Source organism: Petaurus breviceps, unplaced genomic scaffold (assembly GCF_028583685.1).
Source record: "Petaurus breviceps papuanus isolate PSGF00001 unplaced genomic scaffold, PetGlider_PUasm1.0 673, whole genome shotgun sequence".
Classification (NCBI taxonomy): domain Eukaryota; kingdom Metazoa; phylum Chordata; class Mammalia; order Diprotodontia; family Petauridae; genus Petaurus; species Petaurus breviceps.
Genome location: NW_027186448.1, coordinates 1,288,567 through 1,316,496, shown reverse-complemented (window position 1 = coordinate 1,316,496; position 27,930 = coordinate 1,288,567). Strand labels below are relative to the sequence as shown.

The 27,930-nt window shown below is 44.0% G+C and overlaps 2 protein-coding genes across 2 annotated transcripts; both read right to left on the bottom strand.

Moving 5' to 3' along the window:
• Window positions 1-382: 382 nt before the first annotated feature.
• On the bottom strand, window positions 383-18,427 carry ODF4 (outer dense fiber of sperm tails 4). The gene is made up of 5 exons (XM_069104182.1): window positions 18,393-18,427; window positions 4,835-5,043; window positions 1,096-1,269; window positions 604-738; window positions 383-513 (listed from the first exon to the last, which is right to left on the bottom strand). Exons 1-5 carry the CDS (start codon window positions 18,425-18,427, stop codon window positions 383-385), a joined length of 684 nt encoding a protein of 227 aa, XP_068960283.1.
• On the bottom strand, window positions 15,212-27,068 carry ARHGEF15 (Rho guanine nucleotide exchange factor 15). The gene is made up of 16 exons (XM_069104133.1): window positions 27,028-27,068; window positions 24,950-25,606; window positions 24,220-24,534; window positions 23,649-23,688; window positions 23,194-23,249; window positions 22,882-23,066; window positions 22,494-22,654; window positions 22,134-22,286; window positions 21,840-21,969; window positions 21,161-21,235; window positions 20,984-21,076; window positions 20,312-20,472; window positions 20,080-20,232; window positions 19,774-19,856; window positions 19,518-19,622; window positions 15,212-18,645 (listed from the first exon to the last, which is right to left on the bottom strand). Exons 2-16 carry the CDS (start codon window positions 25,554-25,556, stop codon window positions 18,461-18,463), a joined length of 2,502 nt encoding a protein of 833 aa, XP_068960234.1. The 5' UTR covers window positions 25,557-25,606; window positions 27,028-27,068; the 3' UTR covers window positions 15,212-18,460.
• Between the last annotated feature and the right edge of the window lie 862 nt (window positions 27,069-27,930).

The window sequence follows — 27,930 nt, the reverse complement described above, 5'->3', positions numbered from 1 at the left end:
GTAATGGCAGTGTATCTGAAAGGGAGCAATCATCAAAATAAGTTGGATGGGTTAAAGGACTCTCAGGTTTATGTCCACTCTTAAGACTTATGATTCCTTTCTTCCCTACCCCTACCCTAGCAACTTATCACCAGGTTTAAATATAGACCAATACTTTATTCCGTTATACTAAGCCCTAGACTGAATAGTAAGGAAAGAAGGTGCAGAAGGAGGAGGGGACTAAGTTGAGCCTGCAGGGTAGACTGTAGATGGATTGGGAGCCTGGGGCTCCTACTGGGATTGGCTTTCCTCCATAGACGTGGGCCAATCAAGGCACCAAAAGGGAATGCAGACCCTAGAGAGGTGCCATTCCCCAGGATACCAGGAGACCCTTTTGTCCCCTTTAAGCTGGCTCCAGAGTGGAAAAGACATTCAAGTTTTCCTCTTCATAGTGCAACTGAAAGCTGTTGGTTTGTGACTGTGGTTGAGGACACACTCTGCAAGAATCCCTGTTGTTGCGAAAGCAAAGGATGGCTGGGAAGGGGAAGGGGTAGGCAGATTGAGATAAAAGGGAAAAGGGTTAGACCCTATCCCTGAGGACTGCTCACACCACCTCTGTCTCACCACATGGGATGTATATCAGGAGCACCAGCCGACCAAGATAGTAGCTCCTGCCCAGCATCAACCTGTTTTTCATGTTCATCTCTTGGAGCCAGATGTAAACAGGGAATAATATAGGAGTGAAGAGAACAAAACAGGCTAGGGAGATAGGAAGACATAGATGTCCATAGGGGATAAAGGGTCTCATCCCCATTCAAGAATCCCTTAGGGGTTTCATCTGATCTCAAGGGATAACAGTAATTCCAATTATCCCCTGGCACATACACTGCCCCCCCGCAAAGCTCACAGGAATATCCTCCCTCCCCACATATACATAGGATTGGGAGACTACTATTCTCAGGAGGCCTTGAGGTGACAGGCAGGAGCCTCTGGCTCAGGCTATTACTACCCCCAGGGTTTAAGGAAGCTGATGTCCATTCTCTTCGGGAGTGAAAGGAGAAGACCCAGTTAGGAGGAATCAGGGAATACTGTAGGCCCTCTCTGAATCAGTCCCACCTATAAATAAGTTTCTGAAGCCCCCATTCCAGTGAAAGAATTGGAAATTTTTTACCAGGTGACTGAAGACACGGTGGAACCAGATGGTGAGAAACAAGAGTGAACCAAGAGAAATTAAGAAGTTTGTCTCAGCCATCTCTAGAAGCTTGTAAAATGAATTTTTTTCTTCAAAGCCTAGGGAAAGGAAACAAATAGAGATTGGGTTAAAGGGGAACACAAGGAATGGGGAGGTGGGGGAAGCTGGGACAGTGTTGGGATTACTTTTCAACAAATATGGAAAATTGGGGTGAAGCTGGGCCTGAAGCATTGTGACTACCCACAGAAGGAAGGTACTAAAGATAGCCAAGGGTATAAGGAAAGAGTATAATAGGGCAGTATGAGCACAATTCATTCAACACAGTACAGATGAATAGAAAGAAGCCTTGGTTATCTAATAAATATTTGTTAGGTGGTATATAGAATTTTGGAATCTTAGAGCTGGAGGGGAACTTTGAAATCATCTTGTTCCCCAAATTACCAAATTATAAATGGAAGCTGCCAAAATTATATTTCATTAAAATCCTTAGGTTGAAATCATTCAAGATTCATTCTCTTGATGAATTAATTTTAAGCTCCTTGATGGCAGAGAACTATCTTTTTTCTCTTTCCTAGGTGCCTAGCACAACACTTTACCTTAAGTAGGTGCTTAATAAATGTTTGTAGGGACAGCTAGGTGGCACAGTGAAGAGAACACCAGTTCTGGAGTGAGGAGGACTTGAGTTCAAATTTGACTTCAGACAACTTGACACACCTACTAGCTGTGTGACAGTGACTTAAGTGAGTCGTCACTTAACCCCAATTGCCTTCCCTTCCCCCCTCCAAATAAATAAATGTTTGTTGAATATAATTAATTTGCCACCTGGAAGGTGGGGGAAAAGGCAAGCATGAAAATAGGATAGGAGATATAAAAAGGGAGGGAATGAAGTGAAATGAGATAACAAGAAAACCTACAGGGACCAGGGGAGGACAGAATAATAAGTGGACAAGATTCTAGGGGAGTGTGGTGGTAAAGGAATGTAGTACATGAGGTTGTGATTGTCTCTTAGTATTTGTAGTATGAAGTCTTTTTTTTTTTGTCTCTGATAAAAAATAATTCAAATTTTTAAAAGACAGCCACACATACAACCTCAAAAATCCCATTTGCTTTCTTGGCTCATCAAAAATGGTGTTATCTAAATGAATCAACAAATATTTGGTGCTGGGCACTGTAGACAAAAATAAAACAGTCCTTATCCTCTAGGAGCTTACATACTATCATATGTTTCATTGTCTGAGAGTAAGCCAAATAGATGATCCATGAAATCTTTCACCCCTGTAAAATAATCTATGCACTGAAAATCTGTTATCTTCTAAACTGGTAGAGCATGAGGAGGATAAGTTGAAGGGAACAGTGAATTGTGAATCTCTCAACAATAATTTCATAATATATCTATATTTTGTTTTGGTTTGGTTTTTATTTACGGCACACACACACACACACACACACACACACACACACACAAAACAACCCTAAACCTTATTTATAATTTTCTAAAAAAATAAAAATGAGATAAAAACCTTCTTATCTCATCAAAAGTGATGCCTTTTGGGGAATTGTGGTTTAGTGGAAAGAGCTTTGGATTTGGAGCCAGAGGACACAAATTCAAATCTTGATCCTGACGCTCACCTTGCTAACCTTGGACAAATCACTTAACCTTGGTCCTCCATTTATTTACACGTATATATCTATATCTATATATGGAGCATACGCTGTGACTCTGTGGAGATGCACATGCACATTGCCTCTTGCTGAAGGGTAGACAGTAACTTGCAGCAGGTCCCAGGAGCTGTATCACAGAGAGTTGGACATGGGGAGCCATGGGAGCAGGACTCTTGCGGGGGAACCTCTCTTCCTTCACTCAGTTACTGTATAAGAGCTGAAGAAATGCCTCCTTTCTTTTGAGCACATCACTTTGTGATTCTGCCAGGGCTCACAAGTTTTGGAAACTTGAGATTGACTGAAAGAAACCATCTCCTCTTAAAGTGAGAAAACAAAGTGACCTGGATAAAAATTTGTCCTGTGAGTAGCTCCAGCATGTAGGGCAGTGGCTCTCTGTCAATGCATAGGGTAGTCCAGATGAAGGACTTCCTGCAGTACAGGGAGCTCCATTTCTCCAACGGACCCCTGCAAAACCTTTCCAAATGGAGGTCCAAAATCACCTGACAGTAGGACAAGCAATCTAGCTCAAAAAGAAATCAAACAAACTCACGTGAGCCCCAAACACATGTAGGGCTCTAAAAAAAGGAATTGAGCACATGATATTGACTAGTCTTAATTTTTTTCTGATCCTGGTCAAGGAGCCCCAACTCTGGACTCACATGGATCAAGTTCAATCCTAAAGAAACTGGACCTTCATGAAAGGAGTAAGATTTCTCTCTTTTCCCTCTGGCTCATTATGCCCCCATCCTGAAGTAGAAATTCAGGAAAAACCTCTTACATAAAGCTTAGATCGCTCATATTTTAGGGTCATATTTAAGTTTTCTCCTAAAAGAGATGAATAGAGCCCTTTCTAGAAAAGGTACTCTATATACAAAGTAGATATCAAATAAAAGGCAGCTATTTATTTCCTTCCCTGTACTTAAAGCACAAGAGACTCATAAATGCAAATGAACAAATACTTAAAACATAAAACAATGACCCACCACCACAATTATCCTCTCCCAGTAGGTAAAGACAGCTCTGTAGGACTGCTATACAATGTTCCACATTCTCCTCAGATCTGTACTATCCCAAGCAACTCATAAGGTCCAGGTCTACTGACCAGACAGGCATGGTAATCCTTTGAAATTCAGAATGATCCTCTTAATAGTCATCTTCTCAGCCAAAGAGCAGTATAATTGCAGGAAGCAGGGCAACCAGCATAAGTTTAGGAACCCAAGAACTCTTGAATTCACAAGGTCACCACCAAGGCTGGAAATGCCCTCTTTCAGGATTCCTGTTCTGTGACCTGTACTCAGGGAGAGAAACATAAAGGCAGAAGAAGCAGCCAAGGACGCAAGGTCCAGTCTCAGTCTCACAAATAATGTACATATTCTTGCTGCCATGTGCTCAATTTATAGTGACCATTGCTGCTGGGGGAAATGGGGGTGGGAGAAAGAAGAAAAATTTCCTCCCACCCTTGCAGGAAGTCTAAGGGAGAGCTAATATTGGATCTGTCTCAAGTGAAGCCTTCAGAAAAGAAAGGATGGAGAGTATCTCCCCCATAATGCTCAGCAACCAAATCTCTACAATACAGTCATTGATCTCAGAGACTGGGAGGAACCAATCAGGAGTTGCTGCATCATCTCAGTAAAGTGAAGCATCTATCTCTCAACAGTAGGTTAGTGTGCCTGTCATTCCCAATGAAGCCAAACTGAGATCCCTGCTAAAATAAGAGGAATTGGATTAAATCTTCTCTAAGGTTTCTTCCAGCTCTAAAATGAACTGTGAGTCTGAGCTATGGGAACTACTAGAACAGGTGATCTATGGAGTCTTTTCTGGTTAAATAACTTATGTATGCCCTGAACTAAGGGAGAATGAGGAGGGTTTCAGGAAAATCTGGGGAAGTTGAGAGGGCAGATTGAGAGAACAGGAGACAGAGCCAAAGAGGACAGAATAACAGGAAATATCAGGTTACAAGGATAGGGACAAAGGAATTATGGTGACCAGTGGGAATCTCACTTGAGTTGTTGGCACAGTCCCGGATTGTGCAGTGATCCCAGAGTCCCCTGAAACTGTAGTTTCTATTCTTGGGTTCATTCTTCAATATGGCCTCATAAAAAGTTTCCTTAGAGATGTACACCCATTGCTGAGAGAAGGTCGTAATCATCTGTACTATGAACGCAGTCAAGCTCAATTCTGCACCTTCCACCCTACTCAGCCAACAGATACTGGTACAGCAGCCACCATTTCACAAGATGACAGGAAGTAGTCTGGAATGGACACAGAGAGTAAGGTGAAGGGGAATGCCTCCATGCAATTCTGTGGTGGGTCCAGACCTCAGCTCTCCTCATTCCTTGCTTCTTAATCTTTAACTTCCTTACCCTGCCACATAGTCTGCCCTCCAAATCTCACACCTCTCCTAGAACATGGGTACCTCCCCCAACCCACCTTTTCCTTCTAAGGATTCATGTTTCATGTCCTATGACTTCTAAAAAGTAATTCCCATGACTCTCTTTCCCACTGGCCCCACCTATTAAGGCCCCATCCTCAAACTTTAGGCTTTTCCTGCTCACCACTCTCTCTCCTCTCCCAAGACACAACCATCTTGCTTTCTCCAACTCCTTATCCCACCTCCTCTTGCCCCTCCTTAGCCCTTTTTCCTGGTCTCCCTCACTCCTATCCTAGTCTGTCACCTATTAAAACTCTCCATCACACTGAGCAGGTACAAGATGGGGGTCTAGAAGGGTCCTGGGAATCCTTTTCTTACACCTTCTTCCCTTCCCTAAATCCTGGCCAAGATTTCAACCCAGTCAACGGGGGAGGGAAAGCCTAACTGCCATAGAACAGGGTGATGGCCACAAGAAGTAACAGAAAGTGGGAGGGGGAGCCCTGTGAAGAACTTGCTTTGTCCCCTTTCTATTCTCCCCTCTTTCATTCTGCCACCCCCAAAAGCCCTTCTCCTCTTCCTGTTGTTCTTGATTCCCAGCTCTCAGGTCTCTCTCCATCCTAAGGCTCTCCATGCCTCAGAGATGCAGGGTTCTCATTTTATCATCTACTCCCACTCCATTGTGGTGTAGTGGGAACAGACATGGATTTTGAGACTAACAACCTAAATTCAGATCCTGGCTTAGCTGCTTACTGCTTGTATGACCTTGAGCAAATACTTTCTGAATTTAAATTTCCTCCTCTGAGAAATGAGGGAGTTGAACCAGTTCATTCTTGCTTAGTCTCTTACTATCTTCTAGCTGTCCTTGGCCTCCTCTGCCTAATGCCCTTCCCATTTTTTTCTCCATACATTCCCTAGGTCAGAATTACTAGGAATTCTTCCCTGAAATGTAACTTTCATGCAATGCTGTCCCTCAGGGAAGTTTATTATCTCCTTTCCACCTCCCTGTAGTGCCAATGCAATATTTACAGCACCCACAATCAAGATAAAGACCACGACTATAAGTATTGCATGATGGTCGATCATTAAAATATACCAGATCCTCCAGGTAGAGGACAGAACTGAAACATCTATTTAGACACCAGAAAACCAAATCCCAAAACCAGTAAGCCGATTCCATCATAGTACCAAAGATATTAAGAAGCCATAACATCCTTCAGCCTTCCCACAAACCAGTACAACCACTGCTCCTGCTACTACCCCCAGACTAAATATCTCAACTTCCTCATAGACATCACTGAACAGTAGGCCTACTGCCCCCAGCTACCCAGTACCCCCAGACTCAATACTCTAACTTCCCTACATGCCCCCACTGAGCAGCAGGCATCACCTAACCATATCATCCATTTTCACAGATAAGACCACAATACCTAGCTATCTGTCTTGACCAGACAAGACCATAATAGCCAGCCAATCAGAAAGCAGCACCACCAGGATATAGATCAAGATGTTTGGCAATTGGGGCGGCCAGGTAGCGCAGCGAGTGGGAGCACCAGCTCCAGTGTTGGGATGACAGAAACACCTGGCCATGTAACCTTGAGCAAGTTACTTAACCCCAATTGCTTAGGGGCGGCCAGGTGGCTCAGTGAGTAAGAGCACCGGCTCCAGTGTCGGGATGACCTGGGGATCAAATCTGGGCTCAGATACTTAGCACCACATCCAGAAATAACTGGCCGTGTAACCTTGAGCAAGTTACTTAACCCTGATTGCTTTAAAAAAAAAAAAAAAAGATGTTTGGCAATTAAACCATAGAAGGAGCATTCCCTAAGGTGGCATGGTGCAGTAATATCAAAGCTGTCATTTAGGTGGACTTATGATGTAGGGAGGCTTATTATAATAATATTGTTATCATACATATGTGCCCCCTCGAAAAGTTTTTTTGTATGCATTGTGGGTAATTGCATGCAAAGTTCCACTAAGAATAGACCCCCTCCCCCATTACCAGAGCCCCTCCCCTATTACCTAATCCCTTAACAAACTCCTCCTACTTTTTAATATTAATATCTTCTATGCCATATTCATATTTCAAGTTGTACAATCAGATTTTTATGCTCTATAAAATTGCCTGTCTTGCCTTACTGAAATTGCTAGCTCCTCTAAGGAACTTAGCCTACCTACCAGAGCATGAAACCTCAAAACTACAGTAAATATCTTTACTAGGCTTGGAGACAGTCCGAGTCTGTGAATTCTTTAAAGACAACTCTACTACACACAACCTGACCCTGATCAAATTTATGTAAGTCTTTTCATGCCTTTCTAAGATCAACAAGCTCATCATTTCTTATAGCACAGTAATATTCCATCACACCACAACTTGTTCAGCCATTCCTCCATTGATGGGGATTCCTGCAATTTCCAGTTCTTTGCCACCACAAAGAGAGGTGCTATAAACATCCCATTCACATTCAAAATTATAATTACTATTTGGAAATTTCCCTCCATCTTATTTTTACTATGTTCTTCCTTAACCTCTCTCTTTACCCTATCTCGGTTGTTTTATCTTCTCCCCCCACCCTCCCACCTCCCCAATCTCAATCCCCATACCCCTCCGAAAGTTTCCCCGTCCTCTCCCCCAACTCTTCCAAATCTCAATCCACATACTCTTCCAAAAGTTCCTCCCTCACCCTGTCCCGCAGTTTTCTCACCCCTCTACATGTTCAGAAGACTTCTACACCCTTCCAGGTGTGTGCATTGTTTCATCTTTAACCCAAAAGAGAGTAAGGCTCCAACATTATCAATTCCCCACCCCCTGCTTCCTCTGTATTGGGTCTTCCTTTCATGCCTCATTTTTATAATATAATTGCTCGCTTTTACCTTTTCCTACCCAATTTTGTTTTTTTAGAATCAACCATCATACACAACTTAACTCCAACTTTTCTTTTTTTATTTATTTAGCATTTTATTTTTCCCCAGTTACATGTAAAAACAATTTTAACATTAATTTTTAAAACTTTAAGTTCCAAATTCTCTCCCTTCCTCCCTCACAACCCTACCCTTCATTGAGAAGGCAAGCAATTTGATACAAGTTGTATATGTATAGTCATGCAAAACACTTTCATAATAGTCATGTTGTAAAAGACTATTTCCCTCCATCCTAATCCCCCTCCTGTTTATTTTATTCTCAATCTCCTTTCACCCTGTCCCTCCTTAAAAGTGTTTTGCTTCTGACTACCCCCTCCCCCAATCTGCCCTCCCTTCTATCACCCCTCCTTGTCTTGTCCCCATACTCCCTACTTTCCTGTAGAGTAAGATAGATTTCTATACCCAATTGAGTATGTATGTTGTTTCCTCTTTGAGCCAATTCTCATGAGAGTAAGGTTCACTTACTCCCCCCTCACCTTCCCCTCTTCTCCTCCACAATAAAAGCTTTTTCTTGCCTCTTTTATGTGAGATAATTTACCCCCCTTCTATCTCTCCCATTCTCTTGCTCCCAATACATTCCTCTCTCTCACCCCTTAATTTTATATTTTAAATATCATCCCTTCATATTCAACTCACACCTGTGCCCTCTGTCTATATAGGCTCCTTTTAACTACACTAGTAATGAGAAAGGTCTTATGAGTTACAAATATCAATGTAGAAATGTAAAGAGTTGGGGCGGCCAGGTGGCGCAGTAAGAGCACGAGCCCTGGAGTCAGGATGACCTGGGATTGAATCCGGGCTCAGATACTTAGCACCACACCCAGAAATAACTGGCCATGTAACCTTGAGCAAGTTACTTCATTCCAATTGTTTAAAAAAAAAAAGAAATGTAAAGAGTTTAACTTTAATAAGTCCCTTATGATTTCTCTTTCCTGTTTACCTTTTCATGCTTTTCTTGAGTCTTGCATTTGACAGTCACATTTTCTATTTAATGCTGTTTTTTTTTTCCTCAGGAATGCTTGAAATTCCTCTATCTCTTTGAATATCCATCTTTCCCCTCATGGATTATACTGTTCTGCTGAGTAAGTGATTCTTGGTTGTTAACCCTAGCTCCTTTGCCCTCTGCAACATCATATTCCAAGCCCTCTGATCCTTTACTGTAGAAGCTGCTAAATCTTGTGTTATGCTGATCATGGCTCCATGATACTTGAATTATTTCTTTCTGGCTGCTTGTAATATTTTCTCTTTGACCTGGGAACTCTGAAATTTGGATCTCTTTCAGGAGGTGATTGAAATTTGAATCTCTTTCAGGAGGTGATCAGTGGATTCTCTCCATTTCTATTTTAGCTCTAGTTCTAGAATATCAGACCAGTTTTCCTTGGTAATTTCAGGTAGCTAAATAATTTTAAAATTCTTTCTCCTGATCTATTTTCCATGTCAGTTGTTTTCCAATGAGGTAGTTCACATTGTCTTCTATTTTTTTCAGTCTTTTGGCTTTGTTTTATTGCTTCTTGATTTCTCATAAAGTCTATTTGCTTCATTTTAATTTTTTTTTAAGCAATTGGGGTTAAGTAACTTGCCCAAGGTTACACGGATAGTTTTTTTTGTGTGTGTGGGTGTTAAATATCTGAGGCCGGAACCAATCCCGGGTTCTCCTGACTCCAGAACTGACACTCTTACTCACTGCACCACCTACCCACCCCTCATTTTAATTTTTAAGGAATTATTTTCTTCAGTAAGCTTTTGGACCTCCTTTTCCATTTGGTCAATTCTGCTTTTTAAGGCATTCTTCCCTTCATTGGCTTTTTGGACCTCTTTTAACCATTAGGCCTAGTCTATTTTTTAAGGTGTTATTTTCTTCAATAATTTTTTGTGTCTCCTTTACCAAGCTGTTTACTTGTTTTTCATGATTTTCTTTCATCACTCTCATTTCTCTTCCCAGTTTTTCCTCTACTTCTCTTACTTGATTTTCAAAATCCTTTTTGAGCTGTTCCATGGCCTGAGACTGATTCATAGTTTTCTTGGAGGTTTTGGATGTAGGAGCTTTGACTTTGTTGTCTTCTTCTGTGTGTTTTGATCTTCCCTGTCCCCAAAGTAAGTTTCTAGAATCAGAGTTTTTCCCATTGTTTGCTCATTTTCCCAGCCTATTACTTGACTTTTTAACTCTTGATTAAGGTAGGGCTCTGCTTTCATGGTGGAGGGCAAAGCTGCAGGGGCTTTGTGCAGCTGTTTTCAGAGATATTTCTAGGGACCTGTAAGTCCTCAGTTCTTCCAAGGTGGAATGCTCTAAGGAGAGGGGTTTATTCCTCTCTTGGCCTGTGCTCTAGTCAGGGAGTGACAATAAACACCCTTTTCTGTCCTGGAACTATGAGGAGGGTCCCCCCTCCATCGCTGCTACAAGCTCTGCTATGCTACTGCTCCTCCTCACCTTGGGACTGCTACCAAAGAATGCAACTGGATCCAAGTATGGGCAAAGAAACAGAGTCTGCCTCAGTAGTAGCAAGGGGACTGTTGTAATCTCCTTCTGACCAGTTGTTCAACCCCCTACTATCTGTGGGTTGAGAGCTCTGGAAGCAGCCACTGCTGCTGCTGGTTCAATCACTCCCAAGGCCTGCTCTTAGTTTGCTGGGGTCAGTGCTGTGGGGGTGCAGCCTGAGCTGGACTGTGCTCCTCTCTCACCCTCGTGCAACAGACCTTTCCTGTTGACCTTTCGGTTGTCTTGAGGGAAATTGGTTTCACTGTCTTTTTGTGGGTTCTGCTGCTCCATAATTTGTTTAGAGTCATTTTTTTTAAGTATTTGGAGGGGCTTGGGGGAGAGTTCAGGTGAGTCCCTGCCTTTACTCTGCCATCTTGTCTCTACCCCCCAATCTTTCTTTCAAACTACCTTAGTAATGATGAGAGTTTTTAGAATACTGATAACATTTTCATATATATATATATATATATATATATATATATATATATATATATGTAAACAGTTTGATCTCCAAGAAAATTAGAAAAAGAAAGTTAAATAATTATAAAAAGAGGTCCAAAATATTTTTGTTGTTGTTAATTTATTTATTTTAATTTTCAACATTCACTTCCATAAGTTTTATATTTTCTCCCCCTCCCTCCACTCTTCTCTCCCTAAGACAGCATGCAATCTGATATGGGCACATTAGTCATGTTGTATAGAAGAATTATAACGAATGGGATAAACCATGAGAAAGAAAATAAAACAAAACAAAAAAGGAAAATAGTCTGCTTTGCTTTGCATTCAGACTCCATAGTTCTTTCTCTGGATATAGATGGTATTTTCCATCATGACTCCTCTGGAATTATTTTAGTTCTTTGCATTGCTGAAAAGGACTAAGTCTATCAAAATTAGTCATCACACACTGGAGGTCCAAAATATTAAGGAAGAAAATAACTCCTTGAAAATTAAAATTGAACAAGAACAATCAAATGACATTAAGACATACCCCCCCAAAAAAAACCCTAGAAAAATAGAAGAGAATCTGAAACACCTCATTAAAAAACAACTGATCTGAAGAACAAATCAAGGAGATATAATATCAGAATCATCAGACTTCCTGAAAGTTATGATCAAAAAATAATCTGAATACAATACTATAAGAAATTATTAAGGAAAATTGTCCTGAAGTTCTAGGACAAAAAGAAAAAGTAGAAAGTTTAAAAATCTACTGTTCACCACCTGAAAGAAATCCCAGAAGGAAAACTTACAGGACTGTCATAATCAAGTTTCAAAATTCCCAGGTTAAGAAGAAAATACAGCAAGCAACAGAAAAAAAATTAAATACTTTGGAAATACAGTCAGGATTTCACAGGACTTAGCAGCTTCTGCTCTAAAAGATTGTAGATCTTGGGACATTATATTTCAAAGAGCTAAAGAACTTGCATTCAAGAATAACTTATCCAGAAAAGCTGAGTATAATCTTGAATGAAAAAAAAGAGGATATGTGATGAACTGAAAGACTTTCAGGTATTCATAACAAAAAGACAAGAACTCAGTGGAAAAAACTGATATAAAAGATCCAGAAGAAATATAAGGAAAACATTAAAGACTCATTAGAAGGCACTCATTAAGGTCAAACTGTTTTCTTATTATTCCATTTGTAAGTGGCATCATGGTATAATGGTTAGAGGGATTGCCTTAGAATTAGGAAAATGGGGCCTAGGGCCATAGTAGCTATGTGATGAACCAAATTGTGTTCCCAGTGGCTGAATTCCCAAGTGAAGGTGGAGCCATTTTTATGTCAAACCTAGGGCAGCTAGGTGCCACAGTAAACAGAGCACCGGCCCTGGAGTCAGGAGAACCTGAGTTCAAATCCAACCTCAGACACTTAACACTTACTAGCTGTGTGATCTTGGGCAAGTCAACCCCAATTGCCCTGCCTTCCCCCTTCAAAAACAAAACAAAACAAAACCTGGTCCAAATTCACTTTGACCTGAAATCATAGGATCATAGATATGGAAAGGACCTTGGAGACCATTTAGTCCATCCAACTCATTTTATATACAAGGAAACTGGGATCCAGAGAGGTTGGGTGATTTGCTTAAAGCAAAAAGGTGGGGAACTCATGGCCTCAAGGCCACATGTGGCCTTCTTGGTTACATGTGACCCTCTAGGTCCTCAAAGTGCAACCCTTTAACTGAATCCAAACTTCACAGAACTAATTCCCTTGATAAAAGGATTTGTATGATAAAACTTAGACTCCCTGCACCCAGGGACCTAGAAGGCCATATGTGGCCTTGAGGCTGCAGGTTCCCCACCCCTAGCCTAAAGTCAGAGACAATCAGATCATCTGATTCCCAGTATTAAGGTGTTCTTTCCACTATGCCATGTTGCCTCCTCTTGGTCCCTTCAGATCAGTGATTTCATTGATATGGACATTTGATTCACAGGTACAGATCACAATTCATTCTTGCTTTGTTTTCCTGTGTGATTTTTATTTGTGTTCTCCCAAAGGAGCTACACAGAGGATCAACTCAGCATGTAAGAGGTATTCCTCCATGTCTTTTATAAAGATTTTAAAAAGACAAAACTCTCAACTACCCTAGGACACCCCTTCTTTTAGGGTCAGAGGTAACCTGTGATGGAATTTTGATTTGATTTTAAGTAATTCCTGGTTTAAAGGACCATTATTTTATCTCATAAACCCTCCAGGATTTAAAGAAACTCTGGTATTCCCAGAAGAAAATAGACAATAGTACAACTAAGCAGATTGAGAATAGGTTGAATGGCCAGGCACAAAGAGTGGTTCAATGTCTACTTGGTAAGAGATTTTCAGTAGAATTCTCCAGGGATATGTAGCTTCCTTTTGTTTAACATTTTCATAGATGATTTGGATAAAGACATGTATGTGTGGTTCTTGCAGACAACACAAAGTTGAGTGGGATAGCCAAACACTTGGATGACAAAAGGACCTTTTATCTTTTTGGACAGAATTGAATTGATGAAGTGTAATCATAATCAATGTGTTCTGACACTCGACTAAAAGAAATCAATGTTACAGGTACCAGATGACTGGATAGCAGTCTGAGTGAAAACGGGTCAGGGGTTTTAGTCACTATAAGCTCAGACTGAATCAACAATGTGATATATATGGCAGCCAAAACACTTCATTTGATCATGAACTTTGTTTTGACCCAGGCTGCAGGACTAGGGAGCTGACAGTGCCACAGTACTTTGCCCTGGTCAAATCACTTTTAGAATACTGTGTTCAATGCCAAGCACCACATTTTAGGCAGGACACTGAAAAGCTGGAAGGCATGCAGAATATGGCAACCAGGATAGAGAAGGACCTTGAAATAATGACATATGAGGATCAGTTAAAGGAACAGGGAGGTTTAGTCTGGTGAAGAACAGCTTTGGGGGATATAAAAGTTAATATCAAGTATTTGAAAGGCTGTTGTGTGAAAGATAGATTTAGATTTGTTCTATTTACCCCCAGAGAACAGAACCAGGAGCAATGGGATGGGGGGAATTGAAGGCTTAAAGTAAAGAAATGCTTCCTAAACATTATCACTATCCAAAGGTAGAATGGATTGCCTTAGGAAGTAGTGGACTCCTACTCTCTAGAAGTATTCAAGCATAGATTGGATTTCAGATTATTGTAGAGTGGATTCTTACTCAAGTCTGTGTTGAACTAAATGACCTTTGAAGTTCCTTCCCACTCCGAGATTCTACTGTTGTGTCTGACCTCTCCTCACCTACCTCCAGCAGGAAATAAAGAAAAGAGAAAACAAGAAAGAAAATCTATGATAATAAAAATGGAAGTTTGGAAAGTACATATTTATCTTTTTTTGTTCCTTTTAGAATATCTGTGACTTTCTCTCTCCCTTTCTTTACCATATCAGCCTGAAGTCTTGGGAGAAACATCTATAGTTACACAACCAGAGCTTAATCTTTGTCTCTCAGTCTCCACATGTCTTTTCTCTTTCTCAATATCTTTCTCTGTCTCTTGCTGCAGAGGAAAGAGGGTAAGAATGACACCCTGGATCCCCAAATGCCTACAAGCATGCAGAGTCAACTTGACTGATTAATTACGGTCTTTATTACTGGCACAGTGTCTGCTCTTATCTGCTCTTGGCTTCTGCAGATAGGAGTTACCTGCCAACCCCCAGATCTAGCTATAGCTTTATATCCATTCGCTTCCAGCAGTCTTGCAGACAGCTCCTGGTTATAACTGCTACTGCAACCTCTCTTAGTACTAAAGATCTCAGGAACTTCCAGATCACACTGTTCCCTCTTAACTACTGATCCTGTTTCCCAAAGGAGGTAAGACCCCTGACCAACAGGCACAGCCTGTCCAGTATCATGAAAACACTTTCCCATTCTTTTCTCCCTTCTAATCCCAACTGTAAAGGACAGTTCATCTCAATCACAGTGATGTTGGCTAGTGAAATCAGACCATGTAATCATAGATTTGGAGCTAGACATTAAAGGTACATAGTCTAACATATTCATTTTATACATAAGGAAACCTGAGAGTGAAGTTAAGAAACTTGCTCAAGGTCATACATGTGTAAATAGCAATTGATGGGGCTTGAACCTCAGTCTTCCAATTCCAAATCCATTGTTCTTTCCACATCATTTTGCATCCCAGTAACCCAAGGAGCAATCACTCAGGCAACACATATTTATTAAGCACCTTCTACATGTCCAGACATTGTGCTAAGCACTAGAGATACAGAAAAAGGGCAAAAACGAGCTTCTGCTCTCAAGGAGCTCACAGTCTAAGGCAGGAGTGACAACATGCAAACAATTATGTACAAAGAAGATATATACAGGATAAATTAGATTTAAACAATAGAGCAAAAGCATTAATTAACATTAAAGGGGATCTAGAACGACTTCTTATGGAAGGTGAGATTCTTCACTAGGACTTGAAGGAAGCCAGGGAAGGCTGAGTATGAAGGGGAGCACTGAGAGAATTCAAGGAATGGTGGATAACTAGGGAAAATGAACAGAGTAAGGAGATGGAGAGTCCTGTGCTAAGACCTAGGAGGCCAATGTCACCAGACTGTAAAATATGTAGGGGGAAGGAGTTAGGTATAAGAAGACTAGAAGGGTAGAAAGGGGCAGGGTTATTAAGGACATTAAAAGTCAAAGCAAAGGACTTTATATTTGATCCTGGGGTGATAGACGGACCCTGGAATTTATTGACATGGTCACTTTAACAGTTGAGTGGAAAATGGAGAAGAATGAAGAGAGACTTGAAGCAGGGAGACTAACAAGAATGCTAATGGAGTAGCCTAGGTGATGATGGTCTGCACCAGGCAGTGGGAGTGCTAGAGAAGAGAAGGGGAATAGATAGGGATGCTAGGAAAGTAGAATTGGTAGAATTTAGCAACCAATTAGCTATGGGAGAGGGAGGATGAGAGAGAATAAAGAGTCAAAGATGACGTCTAGATTGGGAACCTCCATGACTGGGAGGAAGGTGGTATCCTTGACAGTAATATAAATAGGAAGAGAGGCAAGCTGAGGGAGGAGAGGGGAGAAGACAAGTTGAGTTTTCTGTAAGTTGAGTTTAAAAGGTCTAAGGAACATCTACTTCAAGATGTCCAGTAGGCAATTGGAGATGGGAGCCACCAAGCCTCAACTTTCGAAAGTCATGTTACAAATATATTCCAAATGATTAGCTATATCTTAAATAATCTCTCTATGTTAAATCTTGTATTCTGAACTTCCCATATGCCTGCCTTTAGTTAAGTTATTATACCAACCAATAAAAAGGGAGAAGGATTTGCCCAGGTCTGCATCCCTACATTTCCAAAGACATGTGCTCCTTTCTCTGTGTTCTGTGTAGCCCTCTATCTCTTACCATAACCAGGCTTAATCCTGGGGTAGTCATTGCTTGAGAAGCTCACAATCCATGTGAGGAACATCTTCTGGGAAGCAACCAGAATGAACAAGAAGAAACCCAGACAACAAACCAACTTGCCCATGACTTCAAGTGCTCCAGCTGCCAAAATTGGAAGGCCATGCCCACTTGGGGCACGGCCTTCCACTGTCCCCTGAAATTGTCTTCCATCTTTAGCTCCTTCCATGGCACCAAGAGGTGGGTAGCACTAGTGTCACATGATTCTTCTCTGCCCCTCCCAGAACCTGAACTTAAGTATGCCTTCTTGGTGCCCAGCCACTCACTTGCCCAAGCTCCAAGCTCCCAGTTCCTTAATATACATATGTGTACATGTGTGTATGTGTATATGTAGGTATCACTTTATAGTTTACTAAGCGCTCTGATATCCATTATCTTCAGATTATCAAACAATCCTGTGAGGTAGGTATTAGGCCCATTTTAGAGGCTCTAGAGAATATGAACTCTTTGAGGGCAGTGGCCATGTTTTTGCCTTGCTTCTTATAGCCCCCATGTTTAGCACAGTTCCTGACACATAGGAAGCTCTTAATAAATGTATATTGACTGGGGTGAGGAAACAGAGTCTCAGAGAGAACTGATTTGTCCAAGGTCACACAGTTGGTTAAGTGACAGAACCTCCTGGACCCCCTGCCCCAGTCTAGATGTATTTCTTCCATTCCTTGGTCCAAGCACCTACTCTCCTCCTCTCACACCCTCCCCATGAGTTGCCCTACACTCCTACCCCAGCATCATTCCCTTCCAAGACTCGCTTCTGATGTACTCCAGAAATGAGGACAAAGGGGGTTAAAAAAAATCTAGTGGAGGAGAGGAAAGCTTTGGCAACTAGTCAGAGATGGTTTGGCAAATAAACTCTTGGAAGTCCCAACCTGGATTTTAAAGCAAACCCATCACGTTTTCTTAGTTTTCACCCCATATTCAGGTTTCCCCTCCACATACATACATCTTCCATACTACAGTGATAGGAGGGGGCATCTCAAGAACAGTGATCTAGAGGTGTGGCTGAGGCTTGATAAGAAAAATTTTGAAGTTTCATTCTCATTGGCTGGTTACATTAGCTGGCTTCTTGGCTAGTGGGGTTCTCACAAGGTGTAAGCTGCTCATCCTTCCTTTCAAGGAGGACCAATGACATCATGGGGTGATTTCTTGACTTAAATATGCATTGTATTATAGTGAGGCAGAGTTGCGCACTCTAGCTCTCTTCCAGAGACATAAAAGTCCAGTGGCAAGACGGGACAACTGGCCATAGCCTGGGATGCAGTGGATGACCTTGGCGTCTTCCACGTCTGACCACGCTCCCACGCTCTAAGTGCTCCATAGCACCTGCTTCAGCTGCCTTCGTGGCCATTGGGATGAACTGTTCTTAACGGCCCATTAGGCCAAGGAAGTCTGTGCTTAGGGTAGGCATCCTCCTAACTCCCCAACAGGTTCGAGGTCTGCTGGTTACCCTCAACCTGGACGGTTTACTGGGACGTGGCTGCTTCCTATGCTCTAGCTTCTTGGAACCACAGGTGAGAGTTGAGTGCCAGGCAGACCAGACACACAAGGTGGATGAGCAGACCTGAAAGAGGCTCGGCAAGCTCTCACACCAGAGATCCCAAGTCCTTCCTGAACGCTCCATACACCAGTTTTACACGCCAGCTCCTAAATGGAAATGGTTCCTTGACCACTGTGTGTGCTCACAAGTTGTAAGCACATTGGGGATGAAGAGGTTTTGTTCTACAATCTTTTTAAGAAGAGCCGTATAGCTCTATCTTCATTGGCTTCTATGTCTTGAGTGTCTGTCTCCCATTGGTTGCCTATTCAGGGAACTATCATTTTCATTGGTTGGGGGGGGGGGGGGTCCTGAGATGACTCTGTCTTCATTGGCTGCTCAGAAACATGCCAGTTCCGTATTGGCTGTTCCGAGAATGGCGTCATCGGGGGAGTTGTGAGGCCGGGTCCACAGTGGACCTACCTTAGAGCCGAAGGCTGCTGGTAGCAGCCGGAGAGGGAGAGTGTGGGCGTTGCATGTATTTGCTTTCCTGCCTCTCGAAGTAACTGCTTCTGCTGCTGCAGGTTCTTCCGTCGGGTGTGTTCATCGGTCACTTCACTTGCTAACTGAGCGGCATACGACCCATGGATACCCTTCAGCCAGGCTGGAAAGAAATGAGATTTAAGTGGTTGCAAGGGTTCTCTGGGATGCGAGGATTCGATTTAAAAACAAAAACAACGGATAACTGTATCTCAATGTTCCCTTTGTAGTACAATGTGTTTTATGCGTTTTAAAACATTCTGAAGAGTTTATAGGCTTCATCAGACTGCCACAAGGATGTAAGACAAAAAAAAGTTTAAGAACCTTTGCTCTAGTGGGTATTTTGGGAGGGTGGGGAGGCCCAGGAGAGAGTGACCTGAGTCACTTCTGCTAAGGATGCCTTCCCCATCTCCACCCTGATCTGTTGAAATCTTGCCCATAGACTAATAAAGCCCATTTCAAAAGCCACCTCTTACAGTTAATAGCCTCCTTGATTTCACCTCCTTCCAGCTGGTAATGACTTTTATTTCTCTCTCACGATTCATTCTGCCAGATCTTTGAGGGGGGGGGGGGGGAAAGGCAAGGCAATTGGGATTAAGTGACTTGCCCAAGGTCACACAGCTAGTGCATCAAGTGTCTGAGGCCGCATTTGAACTCAGGTCCTCCTGACTCCAGGGCCAGTGCTCTATTCACTGAGCCACCTAGCTGCCCCCTTGCCTGATCTTTCTTAAGGGCTTATGCAATGTTTTGTGTTGTAGCTATTTTGTACATGTCAGATCCCCTGAGTAGACATTTATAGGGACCATGTTTTATCTAATGTCCCTTATCCATCTGCCCTAGTGCCTACCATAGAACTCAATACTCAGCAAATAATAGATGTTTGTTCAATTGAATTGAATCAGTGGAGTCTCATCAAGAGTGGCCTGATAAAGAAAGGTAGGAGGATGAGTGGGAAAATGTCGGGAATTACTAAGGGATAAATCTGTTTTCCCTTACCCTCTGGACTTTTGCGAAACTGGTTGACAAGGTGCCCAGACTCCAGGCTCAGATCCTTTGTCTTGGCAGTTCCAAGAGAATTTATGCCCAGGGCCTGGGGGCAATCTGGAGGAGATATGGAAGAGATACAAAATGAGGCTAGGACCCAAGTTCCCAGAAATACACCTGGTTTATCCCTCCCCTTTTCACTCCCAGACTCCATTTCCTTATAATGTCCTTTCCCCCACCACCATCGTGTCATCAAACTTGTCCTCACCCCACTCCTCATAGATGGTGTCTGGAGAACAAGGAGGGGGTCCTGGAGTGGGGAAGGCCCCCAGCCAGCGCTGCATGTCAGACCTGGGAAACAGATTAGACAGAACATGGAGAAATCACAGCTGGTCCCCTAGATTCCTAGGGGCAGCCCAAGGGGGAAGAGCGGGGACTGAGATAGAGGGGGTTGGTTTGGGGGAAGAGATTGGAGGAATCATGGAGTTGTAGGGCTGTATGTATCAAGGGATCAGATAATATGTTCCAGATGGCTTGTCTAGGAGTACCAAGGGGTTGGGATATCAAGACTCACAGAGAAGAGGTTTGGAGTAGTCGATGGGTAGGGCAGCCCTGGTGGTTGCTGAGTAGTGAGAGGCGAAAAGTCGGGGGACCAGAAGGGTCTGGAACTGGCTGGGCTTGAACCAGGGACCGGTGGGCATAATCCAGAACATATAACCTTTGCCCACTGCCCAGAAGAGAGATTATCATGAAGGATGCCTGGTATCCCCTCCCATATGCTTCCCCTACCCAGAAACCCTGCCCACCTCTTAGGCTGAGTGATAAGCAGTAGGTCGCTGAAGAGCAGAAGACAGAGGGGAGTAAGTCGGGGGCGAGAATTGAAGAGGGACCTGCCCTTCCGGCTTCCCAACTCCATCAGCTCTCCTTGCAGTTCCAGACGCCGAGACCAGGAGACCAGAGGTAAAGCCTGGTATTGGGGTTGGGAAGCAGAAGTGAAAGACTCACAGATCTACCTTCCTGCACCCCCTTCCCTATACTGTTTTATTCTTGTCCAACCATTTTCAATCGTGTCTGACTCTTTGTGACTCCATTTGGGGTTTTCTTGGCAAAGATACTGGGATGTTTTGTCATTCCCTTCTCCAGTTCGTTTTACAGATGAGGAAACTGAGACAAACTGGGTTGAGTGACATGCCCAGGGTCCCACAGCTAATAAGTATCTGAGGCCAGATTCTAACTCAGGGAGATGAATCTTCCTGACTCTAGGCCTGTCATTCTATCTGCTATACCACCTAGCTGCCTTTAGCACATACCAACCCCCCCCCATTCTTCCCTCATCCCCTACCCCCAAAAAACCCAGGGCTTGGGCAGTACAACATATGGGAACTTGGAGAGCTAGGACCAGGAGTTAGGAAACAGAAGGATGGAGGTGAGTGAGAACCAATGAAGAATTTGGGTACCAGAGACACGAGGTCACTGACCTTGACTTTGTGGAAATGCAGCCTCTGGCTGAGCCGGATCAGCTCCTCTGTCTGCTTCATTCGCCCAACTTCAGCACTACATCGCTCAATAATCTGGGGAGAAGGACCTTTGTTGCCCCATTTTCTCCTGCCTGTTCCCTTTTTGCACCTGACTCCCAAGTCTCAACTCCCCCATACCTTGCTTATGGCCCCCAGTGCTTTCTGGGCATTCTCTTGTCTGCTAGAGCCCTCCTCAGTCTGACGAAGGATGTTCTGTGAGCAGAGAAGGCAGGGTGACCCCAGAGCTCTCAGATCACAGGGTCACTGATTTAGAGCTGGAAGGAAACTTAAAGGTAATTTAATCCAACCCGCTTATTTTACAGATGAAAAAACTGAGGTCTAGAGTTGAAATGACTTGTCCATGTTCACACAGGTGGCAGAACTAGGGTTTGAACACAAGTACCATTATTTCTTTTCACTGTACCCACTATTTAATTTGTAAGTTATGAATCTAGAAGCATAAAAAGTGGGGTGGGGTGGGAGCAAGGATGTCACTTAGTTGGGAGAATCATGGATTTCTAAGGAACAACCAATCAAAAAAAACAGAGATTTCCAGCTCCACCTTGGGTGACATGGTTTGGAGGCTCTGAAGATGGGATGTCCTCATTTAAGGACTATGGAGTTTGGTTAAGCTACAGAATGAGTCACTGAGTTCCTGGATTGGGGAGTCCACATTGAGAAGTTCTCTGACTTGGAGAAAATCCTCCCACCTGGCAGAATCTTTGTATGAGCAAGCCCTAAGGAGGGTTGACTCCCACCCTAGATCAGGCAATCCCTGGTTCAAAGGGTTCCAGGCTTGGGGCCCTGACCCCAGCACCTGAAGCAACATTCTGAGCCGGGTGATGCGCTGGAAGGGAAGCAGCAGGAAAGAAGGCAGTGGGAGCCTCTGGCATTGGGGCAGGCTCTGCAACCGATGCAGTTCTGCTGAGAAACGCATGTTTGTCTCCCTGCAAAAGGAAGACACAGGATGTAGCAGCTGTACCCCAGTTGCTTTCTCCAGGATCTAACTAACTGCCTGTCTCCCCATTCCCCTTAGGGTTTCCAAACCTCAAACCCTCTCCTGATTTATTCCTTCTAGTCCCCAGATGTCCGGGGTCAAGGCAGCCCTTACATCAAGCGTCTATATGTCTCCTCCTGATACTGTTGATTCCTCACATAATCCACATACACTGAGAAGGGGCCCTCAGCATGGGAATGCACCACATCACACAAGTCACTGATGTGAGGGGAACTCCTCACTCGGGATAGGAGAACTCCCAGAAACCTAAGGAAATGAGAAGATCTGGGTGTTAGGTGGCCAGGGCACCATGAGAAGAGCCAGGAGACAAGGGAAACCCTACAGAACTGAATCTGGGAATCTAGAGAGGGCCTGAGATAGAGGAAGCGAGAACTGGGATTTGAGGGACTGGAAACCAGGACCCTAAAGGAAAGCAGAGACGGAGAGGACAGAAACCTGGGAAGGCAGACTGACCGCTCGCTGACACCCTGGACACGATGCACGTTAGAGAAGAGAGTGTGGTGGTCTCGAGGTGTCAGTGTATCTCGGAGCGAAGCACTTAGCACAAAGGTGTCCATCAGCAATTGAAGTGAACGGAGATAGGAGGCCTCTGATGTCACTACCTCAAATAGACTCTGGAAAAGAGTTAAGAGAAATGGAAGAAACCTGAGAGGTCCCTTCCAGTTTAAGGTCTATGAGAATCCAAGTTTCTTGCCCCTAGCTTGTCTCCCCTGATCCCTCCCAGCCTCAAATCCTACTCGTACCCAAGGACCAGACCTCCAAACACCCAACTTCAAGCTCTTCTTCCTTTCCATTCCTTTCCCGTCAGTTCCCATTTTCTGTCCTGACCCAGGTTTCTGACCTCCTGCATCCGCCTCTCCTGAGGACTCAGGGTCTTTAAGAGACCACTCTCCCGCACTGTAGGGAGCTCCTGCCACAGTGTATTCCGAGGTTCCGAGGGTTCTCGGAGGTTTGTTGGGAGGAGCTTCCCATCCTTGACAACTCCCCACAGCTCTTCAGCCAGCACAGCTGTCTGGTACAGGGGCTCTGAAGAAAAGTTAACAGAAGTTCAATGCGCTCCTGGGCAATGACCCAAGTGGCCAGCCTCAAGTCCCTTGCTCTCCCTCTCCAGACCCCTCTGTCTTCAAAGACCCAGGAGTCCAGAGTCCCTCACCATCCTGCAGAGGCAGGCCCCAATCCTCTTCATTCACAACCTCTAGCTCTTGGTCCCTGTAGAGAGAAAGAGAAATAAAAACTTCCTGGAAGTTAAATCGAGGCAGTATTCTATGTGGTGTGCTGAGAGGATGTATAAATATAACCTTTTCCATCAAGGAGCTTACAGGTAAATGGGGCAGAGAAGGGGAGGCGGGGCTGGGAGAGATAAGACACAAACTCTGAATTAAATCACCACATAGGATGAAGTGTCACAACACAGTACATGATTAAATGTCAAATGAATGGTAAGTACAGTTCACGTACTGGCCATTCAAAAGAGCAAGAGAACCACTCAGAATGATCCCTATCATGAAGGAGTATGATTTTTCTTTTGGCCTTAAAGCATGGCCTACCCCTCGAATCAAATTGGGAGATGGTTAGAGTGTCGGACATTATTTGGAGGGTATCTGGTACCTGCCCACAAGGGTCTTTGGACATTCTTCCGGACTGTCCCCTAGAGAGAGAAACCACAGTGAGGAGTGAAAGATCTCATTACCCTCAGGGACCCAGGCATTTGATTCCCAGAGCCAAAGATTCCCTAGATCTCATCAGGGAACCACTAGACAGACTACATCACTTATCAGATACGGGAGTAAAGGAGAAGCAAATGAGGGTTCCCAACAACTTTGGGAACCATGGAATGCCAAAGATTTCAGAAGGTCCCTCGATTCAAATGAATTTTTAAAGATATTATATTCCTTTTACATGAAAGATGTAGATGCTAGGTGCTGGGAACAGAAGAAAAAATGAGACAGCCCCTGCCCTAAAAGAACTTTGACTGACTTCATCTCTGCACAGATGTTACATAGCAAGGCTTTGGGAGCAGGTCTTGTGCTGATTCTCCACCTGAGCTGCTCTCTTGGGAATTGTAGTTTCCTTCTTTTCACTGAGATATATTCCCTTTTCCCTCTTACCTCTCCCTATCCCCAGCATCTACTTCCTTCTGAAATCCAAGAACCCATGCCCCATTCTCAGGTCCCAATACCTGGGTGAGTCCCATCTCTGGAGGGCAGGCTGGGATCTGTCTGAGGAGGATGATCAGCACAGGTGGCCTTCTTCCTGGCCCAAGTAGGTTTCGGAGGTGTGAGAGGGGGGAGTAGCTTGTGCTCCACCGTAGATCGGTAGGATGTGAGAACCACAGAGGTGTTCTTGTTACTTGGGGGGCTGGGGAGAGAGCGCGTGGGGCAACGAGGGGGAGCACGGGGGACTTCCTCACTGTCCACTACAGATACCCACTGAAGTTCCAGGCCAGGATGTGCCAAATGACAGAGACAGGGACAACAAGGTGGGCAGGACATATCTGGGAAGAGAAAAAGACACTTGAGTAGATAGGCCTCCAGCCCCTATATCCTTCAACAGCCCAGGCACTTAATATATTTATTTAAATTTTGTCAGTATTAGAATGTATTTTACTGGCCATAAAATCCAACTCTCCCATTACACAGAAGGAAAAACTAAGCCCCCAAAAGAAGACTTGACCAAGGTTACACAGCTAGTTATTAGCAAAGCTGATTTTGAACCAATGTTCTTACTTCTCTAGTCCAGCACTCTTTGCACTATATATAATACAGTCACCAGCTCCAGTTCTCTACCCTCTAAACCTCTTGAAGACCCATATATTCAACCTCTCAGATTCTGTTTATCTTTCTAGATCCTGGTCTTTTCCAGGACTTGTGAACTACTCTATGACCTCAAGCCATAGTCCCATTGCTTACCCAGACATCCATTCTCCTGGGGTGCACTCCCTGCCTGAGGATCACGGCAGTGTTCTTTCTCTCCATTCTCATCCAATCCACCCTGAAGACAAGGCAGTGGGGCTTCCCCAACGGGGCTCCCTACTGTGGACCCTGCCTCAAACCTCCCAGCTAGCCTCCGGACAGTGCCAGATACTGAGGCGTGATGGGGCACAGACAGGAATTTGGGAGATGAAGACTGAGAGGGACTGGGAGGCTCAGGGGAATTGGTCTGGGGAGATGGGAATGGGGGAAGGAGCTTAGGGAGACCAGGGCTCAGGGCCTGGGGACTTGGGGGACTGGAAGAAGAGTCTGGTGGAGCCAAAGAAAGGGAGCTAGATTTAGGGGATGGTATGGATGGAAGAATAGGCTTGGTAGAGGTGGGGAGAGAATCACATGGTGGGGAGAGTGAGGTTAAGATTAATGGATCATGAGAAGTAGGTGGGGTGACTACTGCCTGGTGAGAGGACCCATTGAAGAAGGACCCTGCGGGTGGATTAGTCCTTAGTCTCGAAGGAGGATGGGGACGAGTGACTCGAGGAGGCTTCTGAGATGGAGGTGTTGCTGGGGGAAGAGATTGGGCTGACATCTTTGTCTGAGTTGAACAAGGGTAGGGGGACCTGGTCCTGAAGGCATCACCTTGATTGAGGAAAAAGATTAAGGGCAATCGCTGAGTGTTAGAAGGGTATAAGGATTTGAATTAATAAGCAGTTTTGTAAAAATTAGGAAGCAACACATTGTGTAGAAGTCCAAATAGTAAATCCTTAAAAATAGTATTTCTAGGGACGGCTAGATGGTGCAGTGAATGGAGCACTGGCCCTGGAGTCAGGAGGACCTGAGTTCAAATTTGGCCCCAGACATTTAACACTTATTAGCCATGTGACCTTGGGCAAGTTACTTAACCCCAACTGCCCTGCCTTCCCCCATCCAAAAAGGAAAAAAAAATTAGAATTTTTACACTTGCTCTCTCCCTCAATTTTCCCTCTTCTCATCCTGCTCCTTTCTTCTTCTTCCATTTCTTTCTCTTTCCTGGCTCTCATTCCAATTCTAGTGTCTTATTTGAGATGTCTCTCAAAAGTGACATCCCAGTCTTGGTTCCTCAGTTTCTGTCTCTGCATTTCCTGACTTCAAGAAATTGGGGAAATGAGTCAGAGCTAAAGGAGGGTGGGTGAGAAGGGGGCAGGAGAAAGGAAGGGAGAGTGGATGCTTTGTGGTGGCATGGCAAGGGGATGGGGGGTGTCAATAAATTAATAAAGGGAACTTGGAAGTGAGAGAGATGCAGAGACAGAATGCAAAGGTAGAAAAATAAGGAGCAAGACAGGAGAGGCAGGGGAGAGGCAGGGAGTATATATTTCTGTTTTCTAGTTCCCACCCCCATTTCCAAGTTCCTCTTTCTCCTGGACTCTCCCTTTCCGGATTATTTTTAGCTTTATTTTCCTGCATGGAGAGTCCTGGAGCCTCTGACTGAGGGACATCCAAAGAGAGGACTAGCCTTCTCCACTGCAGATTCTTCCTACCCTAGCCTAAATCTTTACAGTCTCATATTTGTACAGAGAGAGAAAAATGAACTGAGGAAAGGGACCGAAGTTGGTGTTTTTGTGAAGGTAGGAGGATATGGATAGGGCTGAGTCGGGGGTCTCTGTGATGGAGCCTATTCTTATTGTGAGGAAGGAAATGCTGCAATAGGATAAGGCCCCAGGGCCAGTGTCAGGCCTGTGGAACATCTAGGGGTTTCCCAAAGCTGCCTCAGGACCTGGAAGGAGAGAGGCACCATCTCCCTCTCCCAGAACCCCAGTCACTTGTGAGGTGGACTTAAGTGGATGAACCCCTCCCCTAATCCTAGGCATTCTCCTCTTCTGCTCAGGAACCCAGGTATACAGTTCCTAACCCCACCTGCCCATTTTCTTTAGGGATTCAGGTATCCCAGCCTCTAGTTCTTCCCTTTCCTCCAGCTTCCATTCCTTTTAAGGTCCCAAGAATGTGACCCCTTAGTACCTAGCTCTCTTCCTCCTCACCTAACTCCCATCCCTTCCAGGGACCCAGGACACCCTAGCTCTTACCCGGCTGTTCCCTCCGCTCTTGATCACCTCCTCTTGCCCTGTGAGTTGGGGCAGGAAACAGGAATCAGGTCCCTCCTCCCAACCGGACACTCCTCTCCTTCCCACCCCCCACCCCCAATCCCCTCCAGAGGGATACTGAACAGAGCTTTTTACTGGATCCTGGAGATCAGGATGCTTGGATCCCTTATGGCAGTGAACTGGGGTAGAGGGGATCCTTCAGAGAGCAGGTCTAAATGGAGGACCTGTGAAGGCATTCTTTGGATCTGTAATCTTGTACATGCATGTCAGATTGTGGTGGCTTTATGTGGAGATGGGCCAGTTGAGGGTGTATCTCAAGGGACAGTGGGTGTGCCTTTCCTATGGGTTTATGTTTCCCAAGTGTGCTTCTCTCCCTTCTTGTACTAATCTAAGGATAAGATTCTTGATTGTGAGACATGCTAGGTTCAACTTCAGAACAAATAATTATTTTGGGGATATAAATTCTGACTCTGCTACTTATTACTTGAACAAGTCACTTAAATTTTTCAAGCCTCAATTTCCTCATTTGTAAAATGAGGGGAAAGGACTAGATGATCTCTAAAGTTCCCCACAACACTAATCATTCTAAATTATTTTGTAACTTTGTCTTCTCTCCCTTCTAACATATCTGTCTCTCTTTGACACTAGTTCTCTCCTGATTTTTCTCTCCACACAAATTTCTTTCCCCCCCATGTCTCTATCTCCCCTTGGCTTCTCTCTCCCTTTTCTATATGTATCTCTCCACCTATCTCTCTTTATGTTTCTTTTTCCCCAACATTTCTCACCTCGCCTTTATTTCTCTCTCCTTCTCCCTTGGTTTCTGTCCTCTCTCTCTCCTTCTCTCTCTCTCTCTCTCTCTCTCTCTCTCTCTCTCTCTCTCTCTCT

Coding starts and splice junctions, on each gene's coding strand:
- ODF4 (XM_069104182.1), bottom strand. CDS start 18,427: ATGACGCCATTCTCGGAACAGCCAATACGGAACTG. Junction 739..1,095: donor CTTCAGAAACTTATTTATAG/GTGGGACTGATT, acceptor CTATCTCCCTAG/CCTGTTTTGTTCTCTTCACT. Junction 514..603: donor CCTGATATACATCCCATGTG/GTGAGACAGAGG, acceptor TCCCCTTCCCAG/CCATCCTTTGCTTTCGCAAC.
- ARHGEF15 (XM_069104133.1), bottom strand. CDS start 25,556: ATGTCAGCCCAATCTCTTCCCCCAGCAACACCTCCATCTCAGAAGCCT. Junction 23,250..23,648: donor CCAAAGACCCTTGTGGGCAG/GTACCAGATACC, acceptor TTCTCTCTACAG/GGACCAAGAGCTAGAGGTTG. Junction 19,623..19,773: donor CACCATCTATGAGGAGTGGG/GTGAGGACAAGT, acceptor TATCTCCTCCAG/ATTGCCCCCAGGCCCTGGGC.